At 45.9% G+C, this 20,237-nt stretch overlaps 1 protein-coding gene across 1 annotated transcript in view; it reads left to right on the forward strand.

Moving 5' to 3' along the window:
- The window catches only part of LOC114922542 (disintegrin and metalloproteinase domain-containing protein 9-like), a 27,262-nt gene extending 14,219 nt beyond the window's left edge, over positions 1-13,043 (forward strand). Inside the window, exons 11-20 of the mRNA XM_029284052.1 lie at positions 2,193-2,261; positions 2,371-2,460; positions 4,535-4,727; positions 5,658-5,763; positions 6,508-6,691; positions 8,347-8,424; positions 8,729-8,840; positions 10,317-10,407; positions 10,555-10,609; positions 12,996-13,043. Of these exons, the coding sequence (XP_029139885.1) occupies positions 2,193-2,261; positions 2,371-2,460; positions 4,535-4,727; positions 5,658-5,763; positions 6,508-6,691; positions 8,347-8,424; positions 8,729-8,840; positions 10,317-10,407; positions 10,555-10,609; positions 12,996-13,043 (1,026 nt within the window). The remainder of the gene's footprint in view (positions 1-2,192; positions 2,262-2,370; positions 2,461-4,534; positions 4,728-5,657; positions 5,764-6,507; positions 6,692-8,346; positions 8,425-8,728; positions 8,841-10,316; positions 10,408-10,554; positions 10,610-12,995) is intronic.
- The last annotated feature ends 7,194 nt before the right edge of the window (positions 13,044-20,237 follow it).

Here is a 20,237-nt window from a genome sequence, read left to right on the forward strand (position 1 = left end):
AGAGAGAGAGAGAGAGAGAGAGAGAGAGAGAGAGAGAGAGAGAGAGAGAGAGAGAGACAGAGAGAGACAGAGAGAGACAGAGACAGAGAGACAGAGAGACAGAGAGACAGAGAGACAGAGAGAGACATGATGTTAATATAATAATAAAAAACTATTCATCAAAGTCTTTGTAATTCTCTCTTTCTCTCCTCAACAGTGGATGCAAAGAATTCGTGATCGTTTTTTATTTCCTCACCACCTGCAGCCTAAAACCATCACTGTAAGTTATTGCTTTATCAATATTGTGAAAATGAGATTGTTTATTTGAAGCAAAGGATGCTGCTGTGGGTGTTTTTCGCTGCTTAAAGGGCTGCCTTTACTTGGTTTGCAGACATGATCATTGACAAGGCCTCAGTAAGATCTGCGGCTCTTAGAATGCAGAATAAACAGACTTGGAAGGGACCTCGGAGGTCTTCTAGTCCAATCCCCTGCTCAAGCAGGAGCCCCGATACCATTTCAGACAAGTGGTTGTACCATTTCAGACAAGTGGTTGTCTCTTCTTAAAAATCTCCAGGGTTGGAGCATTCACAGCTTCTGGAGGCTGATGGTCTTGTTGACTATCATGAAAGATACATTGATCGGGTGGCCACAGCTGAAGAGATGGAGACTTGGGGTCTCGCAAGACATGGGTCTTCCACCATGTCTGATCTCAAGCAGAAGCCACAAATAGACAAATTTCTCAGAGATAGATCTATCTATCTATCTATCTATCTATCTATCTATCTATCTATCTATCTATCTATCTATCTATCTGTCTATCTCTGCTTCTCTCTCTCTCTCTCTCTCTCTCTCTGTCTGTCTGTCTATCTATCTATCTATCTATCTATCTCTGTCTCTGTTTGTCTTTATCTCTATCTCTATCTATCTATCTATCTATCTATCTATCTATCTAATTAGTTTTTATAGGATTAGAAATGGGGTGGGGTCGGGGTTAGGATTTTTTTTAAAAAAACATCCTTAATATTTAGCAAACAGCATGATGTCTGAGTTCATGTATTTTAAAAAAAACTGAAGAGTAATTAATTATCCTAAACAATATGTTAATTAATCAGTCAATAGCCTTCTTCTTACTAATATATATTCAAACTTACATATCACATTCCTTTCTCTCTGACTCGCTTTTCTAGCCATTGATAAAAACTATCCCATGTTCTAAAATACACTGAGTCTTCTTTCTCTTTTATCTTTAAAGTCAATCTATCCATTTCTGCACACTCTAAAATTTTCTTAATTCGTTCTTCTTCAGTTGGTAAGTTTTCATTTTTCCAATGTTGGGCAAATACCATCCTTGCTGCAGTTCGTACATGTAAAATTAAATATATACAGTCTTTCCCCAGAGAAAATATATTGTGGGAGGATTCCTCTCCGGGGGAGACAGGATCACGAATGATCAGAAGGGATCCCCTAATCAGGGCACTTGATAGAAAATTGATTTATCTTGGTGCCTCTTGGCATAACAGAGGAAGACTTAGAAGAGGGGTCTTCAAACTTGGCCTTTTTATGACTTGTGGACTTCAACTCCCAGAATTCCTCAGCCAGGCACGCGTGCCTGGCTGAGGAATTCTGGGAATTGAAGTCCACACATCATAAAAGGGCCAAGTTTGAAGACCCCTGACTTAGAACTTTCGAGTTTGTTGCTGCTGAACTCTCATCCTCCAGTTCATTATAGCTACTCCTCGACTTAACAACTATTAGTTTAGTGACCGTTCCAAGTTACAATGGCAAAAAGTGATTTAGGACCATTTTTCACCCTGACGACTCTTGCAGCATCCCCCCAGGGTCACATGATCAAAATTCAGACGCTTGGCAACTGGCAGGTACTTACGACAGTTGCAGCATCCCCAGGGGGGTGTCACGTGAGCCCCTCTTGCGACCTTCTGACGAGCAAAGTCAGCAGGGGAGAGCCGGATTCACTTAACAACCGTGTGACTAACTGATCAACTGCAGCGATTTGCTTAAGAACTTTGGTGAGAAAACATCCTGAGACGGTGCAAGTCTTGCTTAACAAATTCCTCGCTTACTGACATAAATTTTGGGTGTCATGGTGGTCGTAAGTCGAGGACCACTGGTACTATCTCTGCGGCGGAGATATTTAAGAAAGCGACAATATCAGCGCCAGTCGTTGGTCTCTCTTTCTCTCTCTCTTTGAATAGGAAGAAGGTACATCAGCCATCAGACTTGTACTCATGAATGAAAAATACCCCAGCCTCAAAGGGCCCAGTGTAAGTTTTGAATTCCTTTAATGAGAGATGAAGATTTGGAGGGGGGATATTTTAGGGGTAGCATCGGGGTGTGTGTGTGTGAACGAGATCGCCGTCTCTCTCGTCGCAGGAATGCCGGAAGAACGAGTGTTGCCGAAAGGATTGCAAGTTCAGAGAAGACATCGACTGCCTGTACGGGCTCTGCTGCGAGACGTGTAAGGTAAGGTCAAAGGCCCCAATCGGAGGCTGAAAGGTATCCAGGCCAGGGGCAGGTGGGGCCGTGACGGCCGTTTGTTGGGGAAAAGGTCTTCAGGAGGAGAGGTAGGACGGAGCCCGCTCTTCGCTCAGCCGTTCCTGCGTCGCGTGCTTTGTTTTGCTAACATAAATGTTGGTGGGGTTATTTCCCAAAGTGACCCTGACAGCTGCAGTTGCTGGCCTTCTGTTCCTTCCTTTCTTCCTTCCTTGTCTCATTCTCTCCTTCCTTCCTCCCTCCCTCCCTCCCTTTCTCTTCCCTTCTTTATCTCATTCTCTCCTACCTTCTTCCTTCCTTCCTTGCCTCACTGTCTCCCTACTCCTTCCATCCCTTTCTCCTTCCTTCCTTCCTTGTCTCATTCTCTTCTTCCTGCTCCTTCCCTCCCTCTCTCTTTCCTTCCTTCTTTGTCTCATTCTCTCCTTCCTCCCTTCCTTCCTCCCTCCCTCCCTTTCTCTTTCCTTCCTTGTCTCACTCTCTCCCTCCTCCTTCCTTCCCTTTCTCCTTCCTTCCTTCGTTTCATTCTCTCCTCCCTCCTCCCTCCATCCCTCCCTCCCTCTTTTTCTCTTTCCTTCCTTCCTTCTTTATCTCATTCTCTCCTTCCTCCTTCCTCTCTCCCTCCCTCTTTCCTTCCTTCGTTCGTTGTCTCCTTCCTCCTTCCACCCTTCGTCCCTTTCTCCTTTCTTCCTTCCCTCCCTCCTTCCTTCCTTCCTTCCTAAATTCTTCCTCGCATTCTTCCTTCCCTTCTCCTCTCCTTTCTTTCTTTCTTCGTTCCTTCTTTCCTTCCTTCCTTCTCATTCTCTTCTTCTTCCTTCCTCCCTCCCTTTATTGTTTTCTTCCTTCCTTCTTTTCTAAATTCTTCCTCTCATTCTCTCCTTCCTTCCTCCCTCCCTTCCTCCCTCCCTCCCTCCCTCCCTCCCTCCCTTCCTTCCTTCCTTCCTTCCTTCCTTCCTTCCTTCCTGTATTTAATCATTCCTCTCTGTTATTGGAAGATAGTTATGAGCAGAGGCCCTCCAGAGACTCCCCACTTTATGGTGGGGGGAGAATGCAGGAGATTTACTGGCCAAGAGTGATTACAGTGGGAACGGCAGCTCCTGATGTTTGCTGATAACGTCAAACAAAAAGGTCAAATAGGTCCTTTACAGACAGTCCTTGACTTAGAACGATTCATTTAGGGACCATTCGAAGTTACAACGGTGCTAAAAAAAAAGTGACCTATGACCGTTTTTCACACTTAGGACTGTTGCCACATTCTCGCGGTCACATGTTCAGTGGAGCAAAACTCACTTAACTGTTCTGTCCCAGCCCACGTGAGTCCTCATTACGCTCCGAAGGAGAAACCCCTCTTCCAACAAGCAGGCTGGAACCGCAGGAAGAAAACCAACCCCATTTTATTATTCACAGACCTGAGTCAGTGTCCAAGGCAAACAAACACAGTTCACAGAAACTCGATTCCGCAACACGAATGGTTGCCTTCAGCCACCAGCACCTCCCACACCTTCCCTTTTATAATTCAGCCAAGGCGTGGCTTCCTAATGCCTTCTCCTTTGCCTTTGGAGCCGCCCCCATTGCATTCCTCTGTCCTACTCTCTTCTCTTGCCGGTGCTTACATGCATCTGGGATTTGTCCCAGCTGTTCTTCATCACTGTCCAACTCAGGCTCCCAGCACAGCTGCGTCTGAGCCTGAGCGCGAGTAGAGGGGCCAGGCTCCTTGTCAGACTGTAAGTCTTGGGGCTCCTCAGAGTCTTCCTCTGATGTCCCTCCAGGCCCCTCCTCCTCCTCCTCTGATTCCTCAGACTCAGCTGCCGAGTCCACTGGCTGGCGGTCGTGGTCATAAGTTGAGGACTGCCTGCACACGTGGATGTTTTTATTGTATTATTTATTCTCTGTAAGCCACAGAGAGCCTTTGGGATTGTGGTGGGTCAGAAAAGTCAAACCACAAAAGGCCAGCGGGACGTTTGCCGCAGGCTGGTCCTTTCTGACGGAAGCGCCGGCTTTTGAGTTTTCCGTCTGAAGCGGAAACTTCTCTTCTGGCCTCCGCTAGTTTTCCGAAACGGGAACCAGGTGCAGAGAACCCGCTTCGGAGTGCGACCTCCCGGAATTCTGCAACGGGACCTCCTACGACTGTCCGACGGATGTCTACAAGCAAGACGGGACCCCGTGTGGCAACCACAACCATTGTTTCCTGGGACGTTGCCTGGATCTCCACACACACTGCAAGGCCCTTTTTGGGCCAGGTAAGGCCAGCCTCTCCTCTCTCTCGAGGCCGCTTTGCTGTCTATGGACTCTGGACAGGCGGACCGTGGGTGGACATTTCACGACCCAACTAGGTAACATCCTCAATGCTGGAAGGGACAGCAGTTTATGGAGAGGAGGAGGAGGAGGAGGAGGAGGAGGAGGAGGAGGAGGAGGAGGAGGACAACTGTGGGGTCCTTGGTGCCCTCTGAGCTGGGTGGTTTTCTTGCAGATGTTTCATGACCCAACTAGGTAACATCATCAGTGCTAGAAGGGAGAGGAGTTTGCAGAGAGGAGGAGGAGGAGGAGGAGGAGGACTGAGTTCCTTGGGGCTCTCTGAGCTTGGTTATTTACTTACAGATGTTTCATGACCCAACTAGGGAACCTCAGCAGGGCTAAGGAGGAGGAGGGGAGCAGCAGCAGGAGGACTGTTGGGTACCTGGTGCTCTCTGAGCTGGGTGGTTTTCTTGCAGACGTTTCATGACCCATCTAGGTGAAATCATCAATTTTGCAAGGGACAGGGGTTTATGGAGGAGAAGGAGGAGAAGGAGCAGAGGGCAGAGGGAGGAAGAGGAAATGGAGGACTGTGGGGTCCTTGGTGCTCTCTGACCTGGGTTGTTTTCTTGAAGATATTTCATGACCCAACTAGGGAACATCATCAGTGCTAGAAGGGAGGAGGAGGAGGAGGAGGAGGAGGAGGAGGAGGAGGAGGAGAATTGTGGGGTCCTGGATGCTCTCTGAGTTTGGTTGTTTTCTTGCAGACGTTTCATGACCCAACTAGGGAACATCATCAGTGCTAGAAGGGAAGGGGGGTTGCAGGGAGGAGGAGGACTGTGGGGTCCTTGGTGCTTGGTGCTTTTCTTGCAGAGGTTTCACGACCCAACCAGGGAACATCATCAGCGCCTCACTTGTGTTTGTGCTTCTCCCTCCAGATGCCCGGGAAGCCCCCCTGAGCTGCTTCAAGGAAATGAACACGCGGGGAGACCGCTTTGGCAACTGCGGCAAGGACGGCTCCGTCTTTCGGAAGTGTCTTGAGAAGTAGGTGGGCTTCCTCGCCCAGGCTGGCTGGGAACATTGGGAAAACCACCGCGGTGCCGAGACCAACATCAAGCCACAGTCTAACCGCGGTGCCGTGGTGCCGCGGTGCCGTGGTGCCGAGACCAACATCAAGCCACGGGCAGAGAGCGACCCCGTTTAGGACAGCCACAAGTGTCAGGGCAGCGATCAAGGGCTCAGGAAATTGGGGGGGGGTTGGATCTAGAGACAACAAACTCTCCAGCGCATAAAGAAAGCTCAAGCGATATTATGAACTCACACAAGCGGGTTAAAGGCACGACATAAAAAGCACACAGTAGTCCTCAACTTACAACAGTTCATTTCGGGACCGTTCAAAGTTAGAACAACACTGAACAAGTTACGACCGTTGCAGCATCCCCAGGGTCACGTGGTTTACATTTGGAGGCTTGGCAACAGACTTGTACTTGTGACAGTTGCAGTGTCCCGGGGGAGGGGGGTGTCACGTGATCCCCTTCTGTGACCTCCTGCTGATGGGGAAGCCAGCAACCATTTTACTAGCTTAACCACTGCAGGGATGCGCGTAACAAATGGGGCAGGACGCGTCGTACACCAGGGCAAAATGCGCCTGAGAAATTTCTTGCTTAGCGACATCAATGTTGGGCTCAGTTGCGGTGGTAAGTCGAGGACTGCCTGTGTACAAAAAAATGTGAAATGACAGCTGCCAGTTACCCGTATCCTGTTGTTCTGTTTCGCTGTGCGACAAAGGGATGTCCTGTGCGGAAGAGTGCAGTGTGTCAACGTGGGGAAAATCTCAAGCGTCACGACGAGACAAGACGTGCTGCAGACCCCGGTGGAGGGCGCCACGTGCTGGGGGACCGAATTTGACCTCGGGGAGGACATCTATGACCTGGGAGCAGTGCAAGATGGGACCAGCTGCGGCCCCGACAAGGTAGCCCCGACCGGCCACCCGCTCCAAAGTTTTCCCAGAGTTCTTCTTTGTCTCTGCGAGAGACACGGAAGCTGGATACGGAGCCTTTGGGATTTATCTGGCCGAGCCGGGTTGGTGAAGACGGAGCCCTCGGCTTCATCCAGACATAAGAGAATGGCGAGGGTGGGAACGGCCTGCCACGTTAAAATGCCTCTGCAGAGATCAGGCAATGACTGACAGACAGATTTGGTTTAAATAAAGTGTCAGCAAATGTGTGTGTGTGTGTGTGTGTTGTGTACGTATGTATATGTATGAGTGTGTGTTTGTGTATGTGTGTTATGTGTGTATGTGAATGGATGGATGGATGGATGGATGGATGGATGGATGGATGGATGCATAGATAGATAGATAGATAGATAGATAGATAGATAGATAGATAGATAGATAGATAGATAGATAGATAGATAGATAGATAGATATGGATGGATAGATAGATAGATAGATAGATAGATAGATAGATAGATAGATAGATAGATAGATAGATAGATAGATAGATAGATAGATAGATAGATAGATATGGATGGATAGATGGATGATAGATAGATAGATAGATAGATAGATAGATAGATAGATAGATAGATAGATAGATAGACAGACAGACAGACAGACAGACAGACAGATGAGAGAGAGAGAGAAAGANAGATAGATAGATAGATAGATAGATATGGATGGATAGATGGATGATAGATAGATAGATAGATAGATAGATAGATAGATAGATAGATAGATAGATAGATAGATAGATAGATAGATAGATAGATAGACAGATGAGAGAGAGAGAGAAAGATGATAGATAAATGAATAGATAGATAGATGAATAGATAGAGATAGATAGATAGATAGATAGATAGATAGATAGATAGATAGACAGATGAGAGAGAGAGAGAAAGATGATAGATAAATGAATAGATAGATAGATGAATAGATAGAGATAGATAGATAGATAGATAGATAGATAGATAGATAGATAGATAGATAGATAGATAGATAGATAGATAGATGGATGATAGATAGATAGATAGATAGATAGATAGATAGATAGATAGATAGATAGATAGATAGATAGATAGATAGATAGATAGATAGATAGATAGATAGATTGTATATATTTAATTTTACATGTACTAACCGCAGTAAGAATTGTATTTGACCAATATTGGAAAAATGAAAACTTACCAGCGGAAGAAGAACTAATTAAGAGAAGTTTAGATTGTGCAGAAATGGACAGATTGACATTAAAGATAAAAGAGAAAGAAGATTCGGTATACTTTAGAATGTGGGACAATTTTTACCAGTGGTTAGAAAAGCGAGTTAGAGAGAAAGGAATGTGATATATACTATGTAACATTGAATATATACTAATAAGAAGAAGACTATTGAGCAGTTAACTAACACATTGATTATGATAATATATAAATTAATTATTGCTCATTGTTTTTTTTTAAATACATGAACCCAGACAACATGCTGTTTGCTAAATATTAAGAAGGTTATTTTAAAAAAACTCTAACCCTAACCCCAATCCTAACCCTAACCGTATAAAAATTAATATAAAAATTTATATATATATATAAAAGAATTCAGACTTCGGTGCAAAGATCTTTCTCCTTTTCTAGATCTGCTTAAATAGATCATGCGTGGACGTGGCTGTGCTGGATTTCGACTGCGATCACTCCGTCTGTAGAAGCCGAGGGGTATGTGGCAAACTGGGGTGCTTAACTGGGGCGCCCAAGGGTGCCCCCCCCCCAAAAATGAAGATGGCGGCCACAATAGTGCAGATCAAAGCAATTCTCACTGGCCATCCGGGAAGAATTCATCACTTCCTGCCTTTGGGTTAGTGGTGGCTGAGGAGGCGATGGAGTTTGCGTCTCACACAACCCTGAAGTGGGAGCCATCTCTGGCTAGGATGGGAGTGTGATTGCGAAGCTGTTCCTTGTGGGCCTGTCCAGACGGCCGGTGGATTTCGCCGATCCACGATATCTCCTTGTCTGTTTTCAGGTCTGCAACAGCAACCGGAACTGCCATTGCTCTTACGGATGGGCCCCTCCCTTGTGCACTGATCCAGGGTTTGGGGGGAGCATCGACAGTGGGCCCCCTCCCCCCTACCAGCGTAAGCCGCCTCCCTATCCTGTCCTCTTCCTGCTTCTTGGCTTCCCATCTCGTTCAGACCAGCCGTCTTTCATGCCTAAGGCGGGACTAGAACTCACCGTCTCCTGGTGATTGGCCCAAAGTCACTCAGTTGGCTTTCATGGCTAAGGCAGGACTAGAACTCACCGTCTCCTGGTGATTGGCCCAAAGTCACCCAGTCGGCTTTCATGACTAAGGCGGGATTAGAACTCGCTGTCACCTGGTGATTGGCCCAATGTCACCCAGTCGGCTTTCATGGCTAAGGTGGGACTAGAACTCCCCGTCTCCTCCATTAACCGGGTTTCAGTGAGTCAGTCGAAAGTACCGATTCCGCCCTGATCTTGAGTGACAGAGGACCATTAACCGGGTTTCAGTAGGTCAGCCTTTTCATGACTAAGGCGGGACTAGAACTCACCGTCACCTGGTGATTGGCCCAAAGTCACTCAGTCGGCTTTCATGGCTAAGGCGGGACTAGAACTCACTGTCTCCTGGTGATTGGCCCAAAGTCACCCAGTTCGCTTTCCTGCCTAAGGCGGGACTAGAACTCACCGTCTCCTGGTGATTGGCCCAAAGTCACTCAGTCGGCTTTCATGGCTAAGGCGGGACTAGAACTCACCGTCTCCTGGTGATTGGCCCAAAGTCACCCAGTTGGCTTTCATGGCTAAGGCGGGACTAGAACTCACCGTCTCCTGGTGACTGACCCAAGATGACTCAGTTGGCTTTCATGCCTAAGGTGCGTGAGGTTTTATATCAAAATCTATTTTATTCGTTACGCTGTTTCCATCTTCCCTTAAAACGTTCACAGAATCCACAATGGACTGAGAATCAACGCCTCCGCTAGAAAATTGGCGGTCAAGCTGAAACTCAATTAATCAAGTGAAAATATCCAACGGGGAAAATCCTTTGGTCAAACTTCCTCAAATCTCCCAAATCAGTTACCCAGACCTAATCCACATATCAAAGGAGACGGTCTGCAAACACAAATAGAGTTAATTCAATTAGGTCTCCCGGAGGAACTGCATGCTCACAAGAATACATATCTACACACATAGACACTCACACACACACATCCCTCAAATGTCAGCCCAGAATCAGCACGTAGACATTTCCACACCCAGGACAACATAAAACTACGTCGCTGTTGCCCATTTCTCTGTAGCGGCCCCTAAAGGCGAACTCCTTGTTTTGGGGCCTAAATATTTCTTCTTTCCTCACAGCGGTCTGGATCTCATTTTTGCTTATTCTTGCGTAGCTCCGGGTTCCAGTTGGAACCCCCAAATTATTCTTCTGACAAGTTGGACTAGAACTCACCACGTCCAGGTGTCGTGCAAGGGGCGGAGCCTCTTCAGCATCTGCCCCCTTTGCTCTTTCACACCCTGACCATTGCCCCCAAACTGTGGTTGTGCACCAACACACCCAAGCAACCCCTGCTCACGGTCCTTCTCTCCTTCGTCCCCAGTGCCCACCATCGTCATCGTCGGACTGTTCACCCTGACCGGGCTGGTCGTCCTGCTGGCGGGGGTCTTCATCTCGCGTCACGTGGACGTCTTGTAAGTCAACTGCCTTCCTGATGCCGGGATATAGGAGGAGGAGGAAGAGGAGGAGGATGTGGCTGGAGGGGCTCGCGTTCGAATCCTTGGCGCACAAGGTGCCTGCTGAGAATCCACAAAAGCTTCACACTGCTCTTTTCTTTCCAGCTTTAAACTGATGGCAGCCATTCCCAAACGGCGCCCCCAAAAATCGGCCAGTAAAGTAAGTGATGGAAAGGACCCACCTCTTGTTGTTTGGGGGGGGGTCTCACCCCTAATCCACCCCCGTCTACCAGCCTTTTAGAACAGAGATCACCAACCTTTGTCGGTTGGCAGACCGGAGGAAAAGGGAGGTGTTGAAGGAAAAGTCTTCATCAGGGTTCAGTCCAAGCTGGGAATAAACGACATGGCGACTGCTTTAGAAATAAATTTATTGCAGTTTATTGAAGAGGAGACCCAGGTGACTCTGGCAGAAAAGAGAGTGAGCACATGTAGGGAGTGGGTTTTTATACCCTCTGGAGCCTTTTGTTTGGAGTTGTTCCTGTAACACAGTGGTTCTCAACCTGTGGGTCGGGACCCCATTTGGGGTCGATCGACCATTTCACGGGGGTCGCCAAGCAAGGCTGTCCGCCATTTTTTTCCCCCTTTTCCAGCGGGTGCCTTACCTTCCTTGAGCTGGGCCAGCTGGTGGTCGGCCTGCTCCGTCTCTGCCGCTTGCCAGCTACGCCTCGGCCGGCGCAGGGGGCGGAACCACGCATGCGCAGCGCTCCCGGGCAGGGAAAGTCCTCGACGTACAACCAGTTGGGTAGTCCTCGACTTACGACCGGTTTAGTCCTCGACTTACGACCGGTTTAGTCCTCGACTTACGACCGGTTGGGGTCGCGGCATTAAAAAGGTTGAGAACCACTGCTGTAACATGTACTTTGACCTGAGTCTGAGTGTGCCTTTCTGATATTCTGATGGTGGTGGGTTAATCCTATTATGCCCCAATGGTCATATCCTGCTTCCCTGGGGCTGGGGCTGATGACTCTTAGATTTTTGGTGTGTTGATTCTAGGGATCTTTCTTCCTAATCCCAGTTTCCTGATTCCACATCTGCATTTCTGTTTGGGACAGAGAGACTTGGGGGTGGGGGGGTTGGTTTCTGCTTTTAAAATCCTTTAGGGAAACATATTCTGCCTTTTAAATATTTCCAAAAATATTTCTTTCTCTGGGGGGGGGTTAATTCCCACCAATGGGAAAGCATTTTACATGCGTGCGTGCATGCGCGCACGGGGCCGCAAGCATGTGCGGCCTGCAAATGGGGCGGGGATAGCGCCCGCGTGATACTCCCTAGCCCTGCCCTGTTTTTGCATGGCGCACCGCCTTCTTTCTGCACCCTGTGGTGTGGCAGCAGCCCGTTTTTGCACCCCGTAGTGTGGCGGCGGCCATTTCTGCACCCTGAGGCACAGCTGCAGCCCGTTTTTGTGCCCTGCGGCCACGGCCCTACCACAAGTGAGGGGGTACACGCGCACACACTGGCCAGCCTGTCCCACAGCCCAGTGATTGGGGACCCTTGTTTTAGAAGGCAAATGCTGGAGGACACCTGTACAGGAAGTCCTTGAGTTACAGCCATTCATTCAGTGACCGTTCAAAGTTACAACGGCACTGAAAAAACGGACATGACTGCTTTTCACACGTACGACCCTTGCAGTGTCGCCGTGGTCAGGTGATCAAAATTCAAACACTTGGCAACTGACTCATATTTATGACGGTTGCAGTGTCCCGGAGTCATGTGATCCCCAATGGGGGAAGCCAGATTCACTTAACAACGGTGTTACTAACTTAATAGCTGCAGTGATTCACTTAACAATGGTGGCAAGAAAGGTCGCAAAACGGGGCAAAACTCAGTTAACAAGCCTCTCGTGGAAATTTTTGGGCTCAATTGTGGTCATAAGCTGAAGAACTACCTGTATGTTCTGACAGGTAGTCCATAGCTTACAGCCATACCTGGAAATTTCCGAGGGGAAGGAGAGTGAAGCTTCTGCCACCATCTCAGAAATAATATTTATTTATTTACTAGCTGTACCCGGCCACGCGTTGCTGTGGCTCAGTCTGGTTAGCGTGTGTTGCTTTTACGTCCAACAGATGGCGCTGTTTTTCAAAAAAAGCATGTTTTTACCTGTCACAGGTGTGACATCTATGTAATAGTAGGTATATAAAAACACGCACGTATTCGAATGCAACCTTGTGTCAAAATTTCAAAGCAATCGGTGAAGAACTTTCGGAGATTTAAGATTTTGAACAAACGAACATTTACATTTTTATTTATATAGATGCAGCGTATGGCACATCATATATGGACTTGCAGTATATATTAGAATTTCACCTAAAATAAAAACAAAGCAAAAAAGGCTGGCTCAGGAGTTGTGGGAGTTGAAGTCCAGACTTCATAAAGGGGCCATAGTTTAGCTCAGGAATTGTGGGAGTTGAAGTCCAGAGGTCACAAAGGGGCCATACTTGGCTCAGGAATTGTGGGTGGGAGTTGAAGTCCACGGGTCGTAAAGTTGACTTAGTTGCCCACTTAGGTTACAATAATCCTAATTTTTTTCCCCTCTGTCTCTTCCAGAGAGCCCTGAGAGGCAAATCCTCAAAGACCGGCATGAGGCGGTCGCGTAGCGGTTTGAGAAGCACTTCCTCCGTCAGGCTAAAAAAGTCCAGAACTACCGTTTCAGTCCAAAATCAAAGAAGTACCCCATACGTGAAAAGCCCCGAATTAAAAAGCGCCATATCCACCTCCAGAGCCGGGAAATCCAGATTAGATGTCACTTTTGCCACCTAGATTTAATCTCTCTCACATACAACACACACACACACACACCATTTTTCAGTGGAATCTTCTGCCGTTGGATTAAAATATCCCGTTTCTTGCCTTGGACTCTCCAGTCTTCAAATAAAATGTTGTTTCCCCTCCCCTTGTTTTGACTATTATTTGCATTTCCTATAATAATATTAATGATGATGATGATGATGATGATGATGATGATGATGATAAAGTTGGAAGGGACCTTGGAGGTCATCTAGTCCAACCCCCTGCTTAGGCAGGAAACCCTATACCATTTCGGACAAATGGCTGTCCAGTCTCTTCTTAAAAACTTCCAGTGTTGGAGCATTCACTGCTTCTGGAGGCAGGTTGTTCCACTGGTTAATTGTTCTCACTGTCAGGAAGTTTCTCCTTAGTTCCAGGTTGCTTCTCTCCTTGATGAGTTTCCATCCGTTGCTTCTTGTCCTGCCTTCAGGCGCCTTGGAGAATAGCTTGACTCCCTCTTCTTTGGGGCAGCCCCTGAGATACTGGAAGACTGCTATCATGTCCCCCCTCGTCCTTCTCTTCATTAAACTAGACATCCCCAATTCCAGCAGCCTTTCCTTATATGCTTTAGCCTCCAGTCCCCTAATCATCTTTGTTGCTCTTCTCTGCCCCTTTATGAAGTCTGGACTTCAACTCCCACAACTCCTGAGCCAGCCTTTTTTGCTTTGTTTTTATTTTAGGTGAAATTCTAATATATACTGCAAGTATATATTATTGCATGTATATATATATTGTTGCTCTGTGGCCTTACCAAGGCCTTGTAAAGTGGTATTAACACTTCACGTGATAAAGGGCTTCCCAGAATTCTTGAGGAATTGATCTCCTTCAGCTATTCTCCTTGGCTTCTTGCAAAATTATTCTTCCTTTTCCGGGGATATTACATGACACACACACAGAGAGAGAGACAGACAAAACACACACACCGGTTGCGGAAAGGGAGCGAAGCTTCTGCCACCATCTCAGAAATAATGTCTATTTGTTTATTTGGCATATTGCAAATCATACATGGCCTTGCCAGATATATTTAGCATTTCACCTAGACCAGGGGTAGGCAACCTTGGCTCTTTTATGACTGGTGGACTTCAACTCCCAGAATTCCTGAGCCAGCCATGCTGAGGGGAAAGGGAGAGGTTTCCAAGCTGAGCCATGCTGGCTGAGGAATTCTGGGAGTTGAAGTCCACCAGTCATGAAGGGGCCATAGTTCCCCCATGCTGCTCAGGAATTCTGGGAGTTGAAGTCCACGAGTCATGAAGGGGCCAAAGTTTCCCCTATGCTGGCTGAGGAATTCTGGGAGTTGAAGTCCACGAGTCATGAAGGGGCCATAGTTCCCCCATGCTGGCTCAGGAATTATGGGAGTTGAAGTCCACAAGTCATGAAGGGCCCATAGTTCCCCATGCTGGCTCAGGAATTCTGGGAGTTGAAGTCCACGAGTCATGAGGGGGCCATAGTTCCCCCATGCTGGCTCAGGAATTCTGGGAGTTGAAGTCCACAAGTCATAAAAGAGCCCAGGTTCCCCATACCTGGTCTAGGCCATCTAAACATTGAAGCTGAAACAAATTTATACCAAGTTTATAAATACGGCAAAATCAAGACGAGAATCAAGACCGACAACGGGCTAAAAAGACACTATCCCAGCATTCCCCTGGCTGGGGAATTCTGGGAGTTGAAGTCCAGCCATCTTAAAGTTGCTGAGGTAGAGAATTACTGCTCTGGTCATCTTTCTCCCTGTAGATCAGGGTTTCTCCACCTTGGCAACTTTCAGAAGGGTGGACTTCAACTCCCAGAATTCCCCGGCCGGCTATGCTTGAGGTCCCGCCCGGTGGATCAAGGTCTCAATGGAATTCTGGAAAGGGGAGGGGCTTGGACTTGATTGGCAGCTGGAGAGGCCGAGCATGATGCCCTTCAAACATGGCGGTCATCATCCCAGCAAAAACTAAAATGTGAATTTATCCAGTTCATAATAAAGCATCCCACTTGCTGTCTCGGTGAGCCCTCTGCAGGAAAACTCTTGCAAAATGTATTTTTCAAGAAAGTTTTTCCCTGTTTTAAGGAGCTCTCTCTCAATTTTTCCCCTCTTTAGCTAGATACGGCATTTGGAGGGAAGACAGAGAAGGGGTGCAACTCAAACAGACGGAAGTGGTTGCTTTTCACTCAATTACAGGTAGGTCCTTGACTTACAGTTGTTCGTTTAGTGACCGTTCGAAGTTACGACGTCACTGGAAAAAAATGACTGATGACCATTTTTCACGCTTATGACACTTGCAGCATCCCCAGGGTCACGTGATCAGAATTCAGACGCTTGGCAACTGACTCGTGTTTATGACGGTCGCAGCGTCCCAGGGTCACGTTTTCCTCTTTTGCGACCTTCTGACAAGGGTGGGGTTCATTTTGCAACCCTGTTACTAGCTTAACAACTGCGGTGATTCGCTGAACAACTCTGACAAGAAAGATTGTAAAATGGGGCAAAATTCACTTAATGCTTAACATGAGCAGGGGATTGGGCTAGCAGACCTCCAAGGTCCCTTCCAACTCTATTATTCTGTTATTTATCAAGGAGAAGAGAAGAGAAGAGAAGAGAAGAGAAGAGAAGAGAAGAGAAGAGAAGAGAAGAGAAGAGAAGAGAAGAGAAGAGAAGAGAAGAGAAGAGAAGAGAAGAGAAGAATAAAATACAGAATAGAATAGAATAGAATAGAATAATAAAATACAGAACAGAACAGAATAGAATAGAATAATAAAATATAGAACAGAATAGAATAATAAAATATAGAATAGAACAGAATAGAATAATAAAATACAGAATAGAATAGAATAGAATAATAAAATACAGAATAGAATAGAATAGAATAGAATAATAAAATACAGAACAGAATAGAATAATAAAATATAGAATAGAATAGAATAGAATAGAATAGAATAGAATAGAATAGAATAGAATAGAATAGAAGATGGAAGGGACCTTGGAGGTCTTCTAGTCCAGCCTCCTGCTCAAGTAGGAAAGATCCAACCTAGAAATAAGAAGAAATATCCTGGACAGTGAGAACAATTAATCAGTGGAATGATTTGCCTTCAGACATTGTGGGTTCTCCATCATTGGAAGTTTTAAAGAACAGATGGGACAATAATTTGTTCGGGATGCTATAAGGTCTCCTGCCTGAACAGGGGTTGGACTACTAGAAGACCTCCAAGGTCCCTCCCAACATCCTCATCCTCATCCTCATCCTCATCATTATCATTATCATCATCATCATCATCATCATCATCATCATCATCATCATCATCATCATCATCATCATCATTATCATTATCATTATTATTCCCAATGTCCTTGGAAGACCTCCAAGGACAGCGGTGGATTATATCTGTATTTCTTTCTCTTATCTGAAGTGTGCCAGCTTATCTGGGTGGAGAAGTGGATAATGTAACAAACATATAAATATGAATGTCAAAATGTGTTCAAGGTTCCCTCTTGCTAAGGGGGGGGGGCGTCTTTATTCAGCTGAATAAACACGTATGCTTATCAAGATAAATACCTGGACTCTGTCTTTCTTTATACCAAGCCACACCTGAAACCAGCAAATCAGAGGCGTTCAAAAAAAAAAAAAGACTGGACAGCCACATGTCAAAATGGTATAGATAGAGTCTCCTGCTTGAGCAGGGGGCTGGACTAGAAGACCTTCATGCCCCCTTCTATCTCTGTTCTTCTGTAAGGGTCTCCTGCTTGAGCAGGGGGCTGGACTAGAAGACCTCCAAGGCCCCTTCCAGCTCTATTCTGATTCCGATTCCTTACACAGCATCTAAAACAGCTGAAAGCTTGTACACGCTGCATTTTGATTGCTGTTTTAATCGGTCGTTTGTCACTTATTCTTCTGTTTTGTAATCTACCAGTGGGCGATTGATAATACTCCGAGCTGAACGTAATTGGAAATTTAACAACAGCAAGGAGCGTAAATCACAGAGCTCATTTCAAAGGCATTGGCCACGGATGCAGCTTTACCGTTTGATTGCGGATTGGGTGGCCAGTAATTACTTTATGCTAAACGAGCAGGGGGGGGGGGTTCTCCCCTTCGTCAGTGGCTGTAAATATGCGCAATCAGAAACACCAGGGTTAGAAAAGATGCTAGGAAAACATGTAGATTTGAAACCTGAACTTTTTTTATTAGGCATCAATACCAGAAAAATCTGATAAGCAAAGTGTATATTTAATATTGCATGTAACTAACAGCAGGGAAGATTACATACATGAGGCTAAAATATATGAGGAACGGTTGCTGGAATTGGGTATGTCTAGTTTAATGAAGAGAAGGACGAGGGGGGACACGATAGCAGCCTTCCAGTATCTCAGGGGCTGCCCCAAAGAAGAGGGAGTCAAGCTATTCTCCAAAGCGCCTGAAGGCAGACAAGAAGTAACAGATGGAAACCAATCAAGGAGAGAAGCAACCTAGAACTAAGGAGAAACTTCCTGATAGTTAGAACAATTAACCAGTGGAACCACCTGCCTCCAGAAGCGGTGAATGCTCCGACACTGGAAGTTTTTAAGAAGAGACTGGACAGCCATTTGTCTGAAATGGTACAGGGTTGCCTGCCTGAGCAGGGGGTTGGACTGGATGACCTCCAAGGTCCCTTCCAACTTTATTATTATTATTATTATTATTATTATTATTATTATTATTATTATTATTATTATTATTATTATTATTATTATTACTACTACTACTATTTGCTCAGCACTGGAAAAATGAAAAAACACCATTGGGCGAAGAGATAATCAAGAAAATACTGGGCTGGGCTGAAATGGACAGACTTACATGAGGATCAAAGAGAAAGAAGACACAGAATATTTACAAACATGGAATTTATTTTATCAATGGTGGGGAAAAAGGGGTAGAGACTAAGAATGTCGCTTGTATTATTAAGCAAACAAATTAACCCAGACAACACAAGGTTTATTAAGCACTAATCAAATGTAATAATAGAAAATGAATTTTAAAAAATTTGGATAAAAAGAAAAAAGAAAGAAACACCAGGGCGAACATTTGGCTGCGTTATCTGACGTGCTAAGAAAAACCAACACTTTCTGGGCTTAAACAAGACGAGTCAGATCAGTTTGTCCAAGTTTAATCCACTTTATAAAGTAATTCAGGTATAAACGTTTATGGCTTTCCCAGCATTCTGTCGTTCTGAGCTTGCCACCCTGAAAAATAATAAAGGTGCACTTACATTTAATAATAATAATAATAATAATAATAATAATAATAATAATAATAATAATAATAATAATAATAATAATAATAATTTTGGAAGGGATCTTGGAGGTCATATATTCCAACCCCCTGCTCAGGCAGAAAACCCTATACCATTTTGGACAAATGGCTGTCCAGTCTCTTCTTAAAAACTTCCAGTGTTGGAGCACGCACAACTTCTGGTGGCAGGTGGTTCCACAATGTCAGGAAGTTTCTCCTTAGTTCTAGGTTGCTTCTCTGCTTGATTAGTTTCCATTAGTTTCCATTAGTTTCCTTCATTTCAATTAAATGAAGGTAGTCCTTGACTCACAACCACAATCAAGCCCAAAATTTCCATTGTTAAGTGAGACAAGTTGTTAAGTGAATTTTGCCCCATTTTATGACCTTCCTTGCCACAGTTCTTAAGTGAATCACTGCAGCTATTAAGTTAGTAACACGGTTGTTAAACGAATCTGCAGGTTGCTCGTCAGAAAGGGGATCACTTGACCCCCGGGACACCGCGACCGTCGTAAATGTGAGTCAGTTGCCCAAGCGTCTGAATTTTGATCACGTGACCCCATGGAGACGCCGCGACGGTCGTAAATGTGAAAAAAAGGTCTTAGGTCGCTTTTTGTTCCGTGCCGTCATAACTCCGAACGGTCACTAAGTGAACCATCGTAAATCGAGGACCACCTGTAGCTGCTCCCTCGCAAGTCCCTTTTTTTTCAACGTGACTTCACAAAGTTGTAAATCGGGGAGCACCTGTAAGCCTGAGAAGATTGGCTAAGATTGGCTACCTTAAAGAGATTTTTATTCTGTGTTCTGTATCCATGCTTTGGTGTGCGTGCGTGTGTGTGTGTGTGTGTGTTTTAAAAAAACACTGCCGCCAAAACAAACATTGTTTTTTAAACTTTGCACCCAAGGCTTTACTTTCACTTTTCCTTCGTTAGGTTTGTTGCCTTGAACTACAACGAAACGGCCTCCGTCGTGGGGGTGACTCACCTGATGGCCCCCGTTTACCCTGCTTGTTTTTAACTTGTCTTATGTTGAGACGTTCACAGGTTGTCCTCAACGTACAGCTACAATGGAGCCCAGAATTTATGTTGCTAAGTGAGACATTTGTTAAGTGAGTTTTGCCCCATTTTTTACAACCTGTCTTGCCACAGTCTAGTCCAGGGCTAGGCAACCTTGGCTCTTTTATGACTCCTTGACTTCAACTCCCAGAATTCCTCAGCCAGCATGAGGGAAACTTTGGCCTCTTCATGACTGGTGGACTTCAACTCCCAGAATTCCTGAGACAGCATGGGGGAGCTATGGCTCCTTCATGACTCGTGGACTGCAACTCCCAGAATTCCTGAGTCAGCATAGAGGAACTATGGCCCCTTCATGACTTGTGAACTCCCAGAATTCCTGAGCCAGCATGGGGGAACTATGGCCCCTTCAGGACTTGGGGACTTCAACTCCCAGAATTCCTCAGCCAACATGGGGGAACTGTGGCCCCTTCATGACTCGTGGACTTCAACTCCCAGAATTCCTGAGCCAGCAGGGGGGGAACTATGGTGCCTTCATGACTGGTGGACTTCAACTCCCAGAATTCCTCAGCCAGTATGGGGGAACTATGGCCCCTTCATGACTCGTGGACTTCAACTCCCAGAATTCCTGAGCCAGCATGGCTCAGCTTGGAAACCTCTCCCTTTCCCCTCAGCATGGCTGGCTCAGGAATTCTGGGAATTGAAGTCCACGAGTCATAAAAGAGCCAAGGTGGCCTACCCCTGGCCTAGTCTA

The sequence above is a fragment of the Protobothrops mucrosquamatus genome, unplaced genomic scaffold (assembly GCF_001527695.2).
Source record: "Protobothrops mucrosquamatus isolate PMUCROS unplaced genomic scaffold, P.Mucros_1.0 scaffold344, whole genome shotgun sequence".
NCBI classification, from domain to species: domain Eukaryota; kingdom Metazoa; phylum Chordata; class Lepidosauria; order Squamata; family Viperidae; genus Protobothrops; species Protobothrops mucrosquamatus.